This window comes from Pan paniscus, chromosome 9 (genome assembly GCF_029289425.2).
Source record: "Pan paniscus chromosome 9, NHGRI_mPanPan1-v2.0_pri, whole genome shotgun sequence".
In the NCBI taxonomy this organism is placed as follows: Eukaryota; Metazoa; Chordata; class Mammalia; order Primates; family Hominidae; genus Pan; species Pan paniscus.
Window position 1 is genome coordinate 78,089,706 of NC_073258.2, and position 14,011 is coordinate 78,103,716.

At 57.0% G+C, this 14,011-nt stretch overlaps 1 protein-coding gene across 1 annotated transcript in view; it reads left to right on the top strand.

Annotated features, from left to right (window-relative positions):
• Positions 1 to 14,011, top strand: part of MYO7A (myosin VIIA) — an 88,729-nt gene that overhangs the window by 43,895 nt on the left and 30,823 nt on the right. The window contains exons 16-26 of the mRNA XM_055094711.2: positions 685 to 822; positions 2,694 to 2,852; positions 3,310 to 3,402; positions 5,487 to 5,581; positions 8,543 to 8,627; positions 9,234 to 9,452; positions 9,889 to 9,996; positions 10,895 to 11,104; positions 11,449 to 11,652; positions 11,922 to 12,098; positions 12,568 to 12,657. Of these exons, the coding sequence (XP_054950686.2) occupies positions 685 to 822; positions 2,694 to 2,852; positions 3,310 to 3,402; positions 5,487 to 5,581; positions 8,543 to 8,627; positions 9,234 to 9,452; positions 9,889 to 9,996; positions 10,895 to 11,104; positions 11,449 to 11,652; positions 11,922 to 12,098; positions 12,568 to 12,657 (1,578 nt within the window). The remainder of the gene's footprint in view (positions 1 to 684; positions 823 to 2,693; positions 2,853 to 3,309; positions 3,403 to 5,486; positions 5,582 to 8,542; positions 8,628 to 9,233; positions 9,453 to 9,888; positions 9,997 to 10,894; positions 11,105 to 11,448; positions 11,653 to 11,921; positions 12,099 to 12,567; positions 12,658 to 14,011) is intronic.

The following is a 14,011-nucleotide window of genomic DNA, read 5'->3' on the forward strand; positions in this document are numbered from 1 at the left end:
CCGGCTAAGCCTGGGAGGGGAGAGGTCACCGGCAGCTCCTGCCCCTCCTCCTCGTGCTTGCCCACAGGTTCCCAGAAGGCGGCACCACCTTTCTAGGTTGCTGTTTACTGAAATATGCCCTGACCTCTGACCCTTGTCACAGCCTGGTCAGATGGATAGATGGCATCACCTCCACTTAGGAAACTGAGGCTCTGCAACATTTAGTGACCTGCCCAAGGGCACACAGCTAGGAAGTGGTGGGCCAGGGCTTGAATCTAGGTTTGTCTAACCCCTGTCTCTAGAGATGACCTCAGTGTCCTGAGGTGACCAAGTCCAATTACTCCTTTATACAGGGAAGGGAGGGATGAGACTCAGGGGCTGCCCCTTGCTCAGAGTTATCCAGCGCACCAGGTGCAGGGGCAGGCTTGAGACTCCCAGTGCGGAGATCTTCCTGTAGGGTTCACTTCCCCCTCGCCCAGAGGTGGTAACTTTGGAAGTCCTGGGAGGCTTCCTGGAGGAGGTATCTGGAGTCCAGGCTCCAGCTCAGAAGGTGGGGAGAGGCAGTTTGCAGGAAAACTTCAAATACCGCCCTGTCCCTCAAACCCTGACCCCGCTGACCTCCTCTCCCGCTTCCTACTGGGCGGCTCCTGGGACACTGGATGGGGCAGGCACAGCCCCTCCCATCGCTGCCGTCCGTCCCCCCAGGGCGCCGAGACCAGGAAGCGCTCGCCCACACTTAGCAGCCAGTTCAAGCGGTCACTGGAGCTGCTGATGCGCACGCTGGGTGCCTGCCAGCCCTTCTTTGTGCGATGCATCAAGCCCAATGAGTTCAAGAAGCCCATGGTGAGTGGCCCTGGCCTGGGGTTGGCGGGTGGCGGCTAGGGTGACGTGGAGGAGCTAGGTCAAGAATAAGGTAAGGTGGGAGTGAAGGATGTGAGACTTTGTCCCTTTGGGGAATGGGGGGCACCCAGGGAGCTTACAAAACAAGGCCCCCTATTTATTGGAGGCAGCAGGTGCCTTGGAAAGAGCCTAGACTCTGCGGGGGGTTGCAGCAGGTTCAGATCCTGCCTCTACCATGTACAAGTGGGCGACTGCAGACAAAGCAGTTTCTTCTCTTATGCCTCAGTTTCCTCATAGATGGAAACGGGACTGACCGTACCTACCTCCTAAGGCTATTCCATGCAGTAATGCTTGCAGATGCCCACACCCAGCAAGTGCCCAGTGATTGGCAGCTGTGGTTCTTGCTGGGGCTGCTTCTTTGAAAGTCCCCTTCTCCTTTGGCCCAGCTCAACCACCACCTCCTCCTGGAAGCCTCCCCCATCTCTTCAGCTGGTTGGGATATCCTCATTCTTGACTTTTCTGAATAACATTTGTCGGGCCCTTTCTGTGTGCCCAGCATAGGCTGGATGGTCAGTCCACAGCCTCCTTCAACCTTCTCAAACAGCCCGTGAGAAAGGGACTGTGCTGGTCCCAGGTTAGAGATGCGGGACTGGGGGCTCAGGGAGGTTAAGGGGCTCAGGCTGGGGCCACCTCGCTGCGAGCCCTCTCCTTTCGCAGCACAGGCTCTGGGAGGGTTGTTTACCCAGAGGCCTGCAGGGAGGCACGGGGGGAAGCTGGGGCCTCGGGATCTGGGGAGGGAAGGAAGGCCGGGGAAAGTGGCCCGGAGAGAGAGGAAACAGTCTCCGGAAGCTGACAGGCTGCAAGACCGTCCCCTCCTGCTGCCTCCTGCCTGGAAAACATGTCCCAGAGTGGATGAGGCCTGTCCCCTTTAGGACTCAGGTCTGCAGGGGCCTGAGGGTCGCAGAGGGCTCCAGTGAGCTCTCCCTCTAATGCAGGGGGTGCAGGGGACTGAGACCAGGGCAGTCGGGCACAGTCTCCCCTGGCTCTGAAGTGGGACCCTTCCCTCAGCCCAGTCCTCAGCATCTGTGGACTGGGCCTTGGCAATAGCCTCCTCAAGGGTCTCCTGCCTCCCTTGCCTCCTGTCCTGCCTGCCCTGGCCCCCAGTGACATTGTTCTCAAATGCAGACCTGGCCCAGTCTCTCCCTGCTCTAAAACTTCCCTGGCTTCCAGCATCCATGGATGAGGCCCTCACAGAGCCCCACAGCCTCACAGCCCAGCACCTGCCTTCTACTCTTTCTCCCCAGCCCCTCCACCAACCAAACCCCAGGGCCCTTTGAAAAATGTGCCTCTTCCTTAAGGCAGCTAGAAAAGTTGTCTGAATAACCGCAGATCTACAATACCTGCAACGTGAAAGGTCCTCCCTGGGGCTGTGCAGAGCACCCCTCACCTGCACAGCCATAACTTGGCCTGGACCAGCCTCTCTAGCTCCCTCAAGATTCCCAGCAAAGTCCTGCGCTTTCAGGCTTCCAAACCTTTGCACAGGCTCACCCCCTCCGGCCTTGGAATACTCCCCCTCCTGTCAGGGTTAGGGCGATAAAGACGCCTCCTCCGTGAAGCTCCCCACTTGGGTGTCCCAAGGGGAATTAATCTGTCTTCTCTGTGCTCCCAAAGCACACAGCTCCACCATGACAGGCCTCACTTTATGCTCTTTTGTGGATTTGAGCTGCAGATCCAGGTGCCTGTCCCAGCTTTGCTCCTCCCATGCCGTGTGGACTTGGCCTTTCTGAGCCTTTGTCTGGGTTGGTCAAGTGCACAGCAGGGCTGCCTCCCAGCAGGAGCCTTGGCCCTGATGCCCTTGGCTGTGTGCCTGGCAGCTGTTCGACCGGCACCTGTGCGTGCGCCAGCTGCGGTATTCAGGAATGATGGAGACCATCCGAATCCGCCGAGCTGGCTACCCCATCCGCTACAGCTTCGTAGAGTTTGTGGAGCGGTACCGTGTGCTGCTGCCAGGTGTGAAGCCGGCCTACAAGCAGGTACAGGGCTGAGTGCACAGAGGGCAGGAGGGGAGGGTCCCAGCTTTGGCTGGGCAAGGGTCCCAATTTTCTTATCAGGACCGTGGGCGGGGCTTGACATCTGCTTGACCTCTCAGGTGCAGCACGGAAAATTGGGGTTCAGGTATTGGAATGCATCAGTGGGCTTCAGTTGCCATGTTCAGCTGGTGAGGACTTCACACATGGTGGTGTAAGGAACAAGACCAGGGCTGCCACGCGGGCCCTGGATGTCAGTTGTGAGAAAGGGTTTTGCAATCATACCATCCAGCTGAGCTAAGGAGAAAACTGGGGCTCAGAGAAGGCAGGACCCAGCTGAGGTCACACTTCGAGTCAGGGGCAGAGCTCGGGAAGAGCCCTGCCTCTCAGCCTCAGGGACACTCCGGAGGCCTTCCCACTGGAGAGGCTTCCCATTCCCTTGTGTTCCCCATCCTCACTCCAGGGCGACCTCCGCGGGACTTGCCAGCGCATGGCTGAGGCTGTGCTGGGCACCCACGATGACTGGCAGATAGGCAAAACCAAGATCTTTCTGAAGGTGAGCACAGATGCCTTCCCTGGGCTGCCCTGGGGGGGCTGTAAATTCCCATGATGTGGGCTGGGGTGCTCGGGAGAGGGAGGCAGTGCTGGGGCTTTGAGATCCTTTCTGCCGGGCTGTGGTGTGGCTGGAGGAGCAGGTGGGATCTGGCCTCTCTGGTGGGGAAGGGTAATTTGGTGTTTGAGATCATCTACAACCTGGGAGCGGGGTCAGAGCACTGACCACAGGTTACAAAGCACATGCCAGGGGCGGGCTGGCTGTTAGGCCCTCAGCAGGGAGGCAGGGGTGCTGCTTGCCTTGGGGCCCTTTCTGAACCTCATTTTCCCATCTGTAAATTGGGGTGTGCCTGTGTGGGGTCTCTTCAGTGTATCTTTAGGTTCCTTCCTGTAGTTTCCTGCCTGGCAGGGCCCATCCCGTGCTGGGGTCCGCAGCATGCCACCTGTCCGTCACTCTGTAGGGAGCTCAGCTCCCATTGCTGCCTGGGCAGCTGGGGAAGGAAGCAGGAAGCGAGGCCTGCGGGAGTCGCGGAGTTACAGCCTTGGAGACATGGCTGGGAGCTGGCAGTGGCAGGGCAGCCCCAGCAGGGACAGTGCGAGCTCCCAGCGCTGGGCTTCCCCATTTGCATTTCCGCTGTGCTAGATTTCTGGCTGTCCCGGATGACAGGGCTCCTTCCTCTGGTGTGGGGGGTGGGGCCTGGGCACTCCAAGGACAGCTGCAGGAGGGACAAGAACCAGCTCCGAACTGGAGGGAGCCTGCGGCCTCTTCTAATTCCTCTCCAGCCAAGGGGCTTCAGGCTAGGCCCTTTCTCTCCTTGCACCTGCATTTCCTCATCAGCAAGATGTGATGAATGTTCCCTGCCTGTGCCTCCCACAGCTGTCAGCCAGAAAGCACATTCCATGTGCCAGGCCCTGGGTGGGTGCTTTTCATCCATGAGCTCATTTAATCCTTGAAACAGTCCTGTGGAGAAGGAAATATTATACCCATTTCACAGGCTCAGAGAGAAGTGAGTTGCCTGACACCAGGCAGCTAGGAAGCAGGGAGCAGGACTTCTAGTCTGGGAAGGTCTGATGCCCAGCCCCTGTGTGGGCAAAGTGGGGAAGGCAGGAATCATGATGGCATCTAGTACCAGGGAACTCGGAGGAGCGCCATCAGCCCCTGACTTACACTGCTAGGCTCTTCCGATATGGCCTTGGTTTTGAGAGGCCAAACATGCTCATTCATCCATTCATTCATTCAGAATGCCTTGGCTGAGCATCTCCTCTGTCAGGGCCCTGTGTGTCTGTGATTATCTGATGGATTTGGCTCCCTCATGAGACTCTACCCTCCCCAAGGGCAGGGGCCATGTCTCCCTGGTTCATTGTGGCAGCCCCTCCCCTCCCCAGCATCTAGCACAGTGCCAGCACATGGAGGTGTTCAATTCGTATATATTAAGTGAACCAATGAAGTTTTGTCCAACTACAGTGAGGGTTGGGGTCTTGGATGAGGAGGAGAGAGGGCTGAAAAAGTTGGCAGACACCCTGGATCATGGGTGGCCTTGAATGCCAGGGTGAGGAACCCAGGCTCGACGTGGGGAACCATGAGGTGTCACTGTAGGGTCACCATCCAGGTTGTGTTTAGGAGGGTCCCTCTGGCTGCTTGTGAAGGAGCACCAGAGAGGGAGCCAGGGGGCCGTGAGACCTTTAGTTAGGAGGCTGCTGCCAAGGTTCGGGAGAAGAATGGCAACAGCCCAGCCCAGGTGAGGGACTGATGTGACAGGGACGTCTAGAAGCAGGGGGCTTGGGCAGATTGATGATAGGGAAGAAGCTGGTGTGTGTGCATACTGGGCCTTCTGACCCCATCCAGAGAGATTAGGCACCTTCTGCTCCATTTGTCCTGCCTGGACCTCTGGGAAACAGCCACAACCCCTGTCTGTCCTGGTGGCTGTGGGAGGCTGCCCCAGGGGCCAGAGCCAGCTGGGAGCTCATGGGGCCCAACTGAGTTCTTGACCTGTGCTCCCAGTGAAGGAAGAGCAGCCCCCACTGGGACTGAGCAGGTGGCCCTAGAGGAGACCTTGTGGGGCGCTGCTCAGGAGCTCTGCCTCCTAGGACCACCATGACATGCTGCTGGAAGTGGAGCGGGACAAAGCCATCACCGACAGAGTCATCCTCCTTCAGAAAGTCATCCGGGGGTTCAAAGACAGGTGCGTGTTCCCACCAGCTCCTCCCCTCCTCAGCCCACATACAGGTGTACGTGTGGTGTTTGGCTCTCCTCTGCTCTGCCCGCATGAACACTAGGAAAAAAACATGTTCACCTATGAAACAAGTGCACACATGCATGGCATGCACACATGATCATGTAAACACAGAGGAACATAGATACATGATTTACATGGACCCATTGTGCCACGTAAGCCAAATAATGCAATACATTCACCTACATATGCACATGCACACGTAGATACATGAGACTCACATGTGGACCCACTGTTCATTTCAGATGCTGATGAAATTTTGCAAAGAGGAAATTTGAGATTTTATAAATTGTTAATACAAAATGTGTCTCATATTCTATGTAAGGGATATGTGTACATGTGACAATTCACAAATGTGCAGGACTGACTCCAAAGTGTGATTAAAGCTCTGCAAAAATTCCACAGTGCACCCCTTTGCAGTTCATATGGTCACTCTCTCCCTTCTTCCACTCGTCCACCCACCTACCCATCCATCTGTCCGTTCACCCACCCACCTACCCATCCATCCATCCATCCATCTGCCCACCTATTCACCCATCCATCCATCCATCCATCCATCCATCCACCCACCTATCCATCCATCCGTCCATCCATCCATCCGCCCACCTAGTCACTCACCCATCCACCCATCCATTCATTCATCCATTCATCTATTCATTCACCCACTAACCCATCCACCATCCACCCACCCATCCATGCATCCATCCTCCCACCCACCCACCCATTCACTCATCCATCCACCCACCCACCCACCCATTCACTCATCCGTCCCCCCACCCACCCACCCATTCACTCATCCGTCCCCCCACCCACCCACCCATTCACTCATCCGTCCCCCCACCCACCCACCCATTCACTCATCCGTCCCCCCACCCACCCATTCACTCATCCATCCACCCACCCGCCCACCCACCTACCCATTCACTCATCTATCCACCCACCCACCCATTCACTCATCCATCCACCCATCCATCCACCTACCCATTCATTCCTCCATCCATCCATTCACCCACCTACCCACCTGTCCATTCACCCACCCACCTACCCACCTGTCCATCCATCCATCCACCCACCCGCCCACCTATTCACCCATCTATCCATTCATCCATCCATCCATCCATCCATCCATCCATCCGCCCACCTATTCACCCATCTATCTATCCATCTGTCCATCCATCCATCCGTCCACCCATCCGCCCACCTATTCACCCATCCATCCATCCATCCATCCACCCACCCACCCACCCACCTACCCACCTACCTAGCCACTCATCCATCCACCCATCCACCCACCTATTCATTCATCCATTCATCATCTATTCACCCACCAACCCATCCACCATCCATCCATCCACCCATCTACCCACCCATTCACTCATCCACCCACCCACCCATTCACTCCTCCATCCACCCACCCACCCACCCATTCACTCATCCATCCACCCACCCACCCACCCACCCATTCACTCATCCATCCACCCACCCACCCACCCATTCACTCATCCATCCACCCACCCACCCACCCATTCACTCATCCATCCACCCACCCACCCACCCATTCACTCATCCATCCACCCACCCACCCACCCATTCACTCATCCATCCCCCCACCCACCCGCCCATTCACTCCTCCATCCACCCACCCGCCCGCCCATTCACTCCTCCATCCACCCACCCACCCGCCCATTCACTCATCCATCCACCCACCCACCCGCCCATTCACTCATCCATCCACCCATCCATCCACCTACCCATTCCTTCCTCCATCCATCCATTCACCCACCCACCTACCCACCTGTCCATCCATCCATCCATCCATCCATCCATCCACCCATCCACCTACCCACCCGCCTATTCACCCATCTATCCATCCATCCATCCATCCGCCCACTTATTCACCCATCTATCCATCCATCTATCCATCCATCTGTCCATCCATACATCCATTCACCCATCCACCCACCTATTCACCCATCCATCCATCCATCCATCCATCCATCCATCCATCCGCCCACCTATTCACCCATCTATCCATCCATCCATCCGTCCACCCATCTGCCCACCTATTCACCCATCTATCCATCCATCCATCCATCCATCCATCCATCCATCCATCCACCCACCCACACACCCACCTAGTCACTCATTCATCCACCTATCCACCCACACATTCATCCATCTATTCACCCACCAACCCATCCACCATCCATCCATCCACCCACTCACCCATCCATTCACTCATCAGTCCACCCACCCATCCACCTACCCATTCATTCCTCCATTCATCCATTCACCCACCCACTCCCACAGTTGCTCATTTGCTTATGTGTGTCTCCAAGCATTGACTTATTGGCTCACTTGCATACTTGCACACCCATCCTTCACTCTTCCTTTATTTATTTCTACATTCAGCAGACCCCTGCTGTCTGTGCATGGTCTCTGTCCTCTATCAGGCTGAAGATGACTGTTCTCCTATAGAAGCAGCCTGCTGTGTGCAGGGGGAACAGCACTGGGCTCACTTAGGGTCAGTCAGAAGACGTGGGCTCTAGTCCCAACCTATCAAGTCTCAGTTGCCTCATGTATAAACTGAGGAAGTTAGACTGTTCAAAGTTTTGATCTTTATATTATTTTAATTACTTATTTTTTCATACATTTATTCATTCAACAAATACCTTTTGAATGTCTACCTTCATGGGCTTATGTGACAGGCCTGTGGGGCAGGCAGGGCAGGCATTATTCTACACATTGTACGGATGAGGAAGCTGAGGCACAGAAGTTATGTGCCTTGCCCAAGGTCATATAGCTAGGAAGTCACAGAGCTGGGACTCAGCGTGCCCTCCTGATCCCAAACCCACCTGTACCCTGGCTGCCTCTGGACACTGCTCACCCGCGCCACTACTGCTGTTTCAGGTCTAACTTTTTGAAACTGAAGAACGCTGCCACACTGATCCAGAGACACTGGCGGGGTCACAACTGTAGGAAGAACTACGGGCTGGTGAGCCTCCCCATGGGCTGCTCTTGCCCAAACAGGCCTTTGAACCCAGCCTTGCTGCCATGGCAGCGGGACTGGCCTGCACCCAGGCAGCACAGCCTGGCCTTGTTGGCCTCCTGCCACTGCCCCGGCCAGCCACTACCATTCCTCCAGACCGAAGTCTGGATCTGGCTCTTGTGGCTTCTTCCAACTGGCCAGCAATGTTTGTTGCTCTCCTTCTGGAGTGTTTTTGGGGGTTGGGAGCACTCTGGGATTATTAGAGATCTCAGACGGGGCTGAGAGTGGCTGGGTCACATGGACCTCTGTGCAGCAGCTGGGCTTAGGACTTGTTGGGGCTGGATGGGAAGCAGACTGGTTGGTTGCAGCTCCTGATCTAGGATTCTCTTGGGGGCCCCAACTCAGGGAGAGTCATGGTCACCTAAAAATATGTTGCCTGAGAGGAAACAGAACTTTCTAACGATGGGGGGGCACTAATCTGAGAGGAGACTGGGCCACACCTTCTCGGGGTGCCTGTCTGAGAGTGGAGGCCGGTGCCATGGAAGCTCCTGCAGGCAGGGTCAGTCTGGAATGGGACAGCAGGCTCTGAGCATGGGGTGGCTGTCCTTGCAGATGCGTCTGGGCTTCCTGCGGCTGCAGGCCCTGCACCGCTCCCGGAAGCTGCACCAGCAGTACCGCCTGGCCCGCCAGCGCATCATCCAGTTCCAGGCCTGCTGCCGCGCCTATCTGGTGCGCAAGGCCTTCCGCCACCGCCTCTGGGCTGTGCTCACCGTGCAGGCCTATGCCCGGGGCATGATCGCCCGCAGGCTGCACCAACGCCTCAGGGCCGAGGTGAGGGAGCAAGTCCATAGCACCCACAGCCCTGACCCCTGGGCGAGGAGTGTCCATGCATCACCCTCAGGTGTTGGCCAGGAAGTGGGACCTATAGGGGGGACCTGCAGTTATGCCTGCTCTGAGGAGTGCACATACCTGGGACCAGACCCTCATTTCCATCCTCTCAGCCAAGGGCAGGGCTGGGACCTCAGTCACTCTTGGGAATCTCTGGGAGACCGACGCAGATCTGGCCGGGCTTTAGGATCAGTGGTGCCTCCAGCCCGCTGGGTGACCTAGAGAATTTCTTGATTACCTCACTTGTCCTATCTGCCAAATTATTTGGCAAAGTCATGCTCAGTTCCAGAACTCAGAGTTGGGTGGGTGGAGCTGGTGGGAATCCCTGCAACAACAGCTACACACATTTCCATGCCCTCTGGGTGCCCCCTTCCCTCAGTACCTGCGGCGCCTCGAGGCTGAGAAAATGCGGCTGGCGGAGGAAGAGAAGCTTCGGAAGGAGATGAGCGCCAAGAAGGCCAAGGAGGAGGCCGAGCGCAAGCATCAGGTGAGCTGAGAGCCTCCAGGCGCCTTAGGTGTCCACTTGTTGGCTTGTCCCCTCCCCGAGGCTGGCTTCTCATCTGTCACCCGGTGCTGCAGCCTTCCTTCCATCCTTCAGAATGGCCACACTAGACCCACTCGGCCAGCATTGCCTGAGCTCTTGCTGGGCACCTGGTCCTGTGCCATGCAAAAGGATGAAGGGCTGTGGTGGCTCCAGAGGAAGAGGCCCAGGCCCTCAGCAGCCCCTTTCTAGTTGTTGAGATAACACCCTGGTAAAAGCACAAGCCAGCTGACGGCACGAGGGTGCTACACTGCCCAATAGAGAGCCACCAGCCACAGTGGCAACTGAACACTTGCAGTGTGGCCTGTCCGAATGACACAGTGCTTTAAGTGTGAAATACTAGATTTTGAAGATTTGGTGGGGGAAAAATGAATATAAAATATCTCAGTATTATTTTTATAATATGGATTACATGCTAAGTTAATATTTGGGAAATATTGAGTTAAATATACTGCTAAGACTAATCCCACCTATTCCTTTTTGCTTTTTAAAACGTGGCTACTATATGGGTGGCTCACATTATATTCCTATTGGGCAGCACTGGTCTAGAGCCTCAAGCCAATGGCCGTGGGATGTCTGGGTTGGTGTGGTCCCCATGGAGCAGGCTCCTGGAGGAGGTGGCTCCCTGAGAGCCCTGAAGGACGGGCAGGATTGCTGTTTGGCTTGTTGAGAGGCCTCTGAGTGGTCCAGAGGTGGGGAAGTCAGAGGCTCCATTCTCCCCAGCGGTCAGGAGGTGGGGACTGAGGCCCTGGCTGCTGCAGGGGCTGCCCAGGGAGAGCTTGTTCCCTGAGGCTGTGGCACCGGGGGCTGACCCCGTGTCTTCTGTGTCACCCCAATTGCCCAGGAGCGCCTGGCCCAGCTGGCTCGTGAGGACGCTGAGCGGGAGCTGAAGGAGAAGGAGGCCGCTCGGCGGAAGAAGGAGCTCCTGGAGCAGATGGAAAGGGCCCGCCACGAGCCTGTCAATCACTCAGACATGGTGGACAAGATGTTTGGCTTCCTGGGGACTTCAGGTGGCCTGCCAGGCCAGGAGGGCCAGGCACCTAGTGGCTTTGAGGTACCAGGCTAGGGACAGGGGCTCCAGAGGCCCACACACACTGCTTGTGCTGATCCTCCCTCCTTCTGTGCCCTTGGCCTTAAAGCCCACCCAGTCCCTCTGAACAGTGGGGAGCAGAGATGAACTGGGTCCGGGCTGCAGGTCCCAGGTCCTGTCCCTCTCCAACGCCCTTCTCAAGTTTTTTTTTTTTTTTTTTGAGATGGGGTCGTACCCTGTTGCTCAGGCTGGAGTGCAGTAGCGTGATCACAGCTCACTGCAGCCTTGAACTTCTGGGCTCAGGCGATCCTCCCGCCTGAGCTTCCTGAGTAGCTGGGACTCCAGGGCATACCTCTTGTCTCCTTCAGGACCTGGAGCGAGGGCGGAGGGAGATGGTGGAGGAGGACCTGGATGCAGCCCTGCCCCTGCCTGACGAGGATGAGGAGGACCTCTCTGAGTATAAATTTGCCAAGTTCGCTGCCACCTACTTCCAGGGGACAACCACGCACTCCTACACCCGGCGGCCACTCAAACAGCCACTGCTCTACCATGACGACGAGGGTGACCAGCTGGTAAGGCCTGTCTGCCACTAGGTCACTGCTGGGTGGGGCCAGGGCTGGGGCTATGGACTCTGCTGCTGGTGGTGGCCGTAGGTGATGAGGGTGGTGGGTCCCTGGGGGCCAGGGACCAGGTCTGACTATAGTCTTCACTGCGGTGCCCAGCCTGAGGGCTGACCATGTGGGAGGGGGTGTCTCCAGCCCACTCCCCAAACCACCAGGTCATTTTGACAGCTTTAGCAATGTCCTCCGCTCTGGCCGCTGACATGTGCGCTCTGCCCCAGGCAGCCCTGGCGGTCTGGATCACCATCCTCCGCTTCATGGGGGACCTCCCTGAGCCCAAGTACCACACAGCCATGAGTGATGGCAGTGAGAAGATCCCTGTGATGACCAAGATTTATGAGACCCTGGGCAAGAAGACGTACAAGAGGGAGCTGCAGGCCCTGCAGGGCGAGGGCGAGGTGAGGCCAAGGTGCCCTCTGGATGATGTCCCTCCCAGGCCGACAAGGAGGGCTGCTGGCATCACCAGCCTTGGGCTCCTCTGCAGAAAAAGGATCCTATAATTCATCTCTGCCTCACCGACCCCTGCCTGCCACCCTCCTTTGTCTACTTGTGGGAACAAATGTGTGCAACTTTTATAAACTGTAAAATGCTGACCATAACTGAGGGGCCTCATGGCAGAGCAGACAGGGGCTTTGCAGTTGGAGCCAGCTCCCGTACTATGTTTTTCTGAGTCTCAGTTTTCCTGATTGCCAGTTGGCTAGTGGGGGTGTGCAAGGGTAGGGGTGAGCAGGTGGACGGTGGCAGTGTGGGGGACACCCTGTAAGCTTCACGTGGAAGCGAGACGGTTCCCCGCAAAGTCTTGCTGTCGGGGGTCTCGACATTGCTTTCTGCTCAGCCACTTGACCCTGATCCCTGCTGGTCCTGCAGGCCCAGCTCCCCGAGGGCCAGAAGAAGAGCAGTGTGAGGCACAAGCTGGTGCATTTGACTCTGAAAAAGAAGTCCAAGCTCACAGAGGAGGTGAGGGCAGACGCTGGGGGTCTGGCAGCCCACGGGTGGCTGCCTTAGGTGGCCTAGGCTGGAGCACAGCTGAGCTGGGGGCCCACAGAAGCAGGAGCAGGAGTGGACACTGTCTGTCCTCAGGGGTCTTGGCTGGCCAGGGACAGGACAACATGAGTGGGTTGGTGGGCGATCAGGCAGACAAAAGTGTCTGAAGAGGGTGGGATCTCAGGCCGGGGGTGGGAAGGGCTTCCTAGCAGAGGGCACTGAGCAGGGGAGGCCGGTAGCAGCACAGCTGAGAGGGAATACACTTCTAGCCGGGCACAGACCCGAGGCACTTGGTCCAAGGACCTTTGAGGCATGGGAGCTTTCTGTGGAACAAGAGTGTTCATGGAGCATGAACAGGATTAATTTATTTGAATTCATTCTTCAGTCACTTTGCCTTTTCTGGGCACTGTCCCAGCCCTTGTGCTCTGGGGTTGTCCAGGCTGGTGTGTGTGTGGCAGGGGAGGATACATTGGAGAGGCAGACACAAACCAAGGCATTCACAGCCTTGGGGGCCAGGCCCCCATCCCCACATTTGCACATGCCAGTCCCTCTGCCTGAAACTCCTCCTTTCTCTGCCTGGGGTCACCTCCTCCAGGAAGCCTCCCCAGCTCCTCCACTGCAGAGTCAGGGGCTCCCACTTCACCTCTGCCCTTGTCCTGTCCCCACCTGAGGCACAAATCCAGCCTTGCAGGTGTGTGGCCTCAGATTTGAATCCCAGCTCTGCCGCTTAGTATTCAAGGGACCCAGGGAAGAAAATGCCCACTCCGTGGGGTCCTGGGAAGAAGGCAGAAATGGCAGCCGAGGGTGTTCAGTGGTGCTCCCTGTCTGCACCACCCACTCCTGCCGCTCGCCTCTCACTCACCCTACATCCTCTGGGCAGAGCTCGGGGCTTGTGCTGTGGGCTGTGTGGGATGAGAGAGGAGAAACATCTCATAAGAACTGGTGTGAGGCTGGTCACATCGGGGCTAAGGGTGTTGGTGACAGAGTGGTGGTGACTGGTGGTTGGAACCTGGAGTATACTCCAGGTGCCACAGTTATGTTGGGGGGGCACCCCAGAGAGATAGGGGTCCCGCTTGGAGTCAGAGGATCATGTCCCTGTCCTGGCTGAGAGGACCTCCCTGGGGTGGGGGGTGGGGTGCAGGGTATCGAGGAGGTGGCCAGAGGAGCTCTGTCCCCAGAAGTGGGTGGCACCGGGCCAGTGTGCCCCTGCTGTGTGGGCCAGTTATTGGCCCAGCATCTGCTGTGCACGTGGCAGGGGTAATGACAGTGATGGGGAGCCCAGTTCTTCTGCTCACTCCTTAGATTCTGTTTTCTGGGGAGCAGGCAG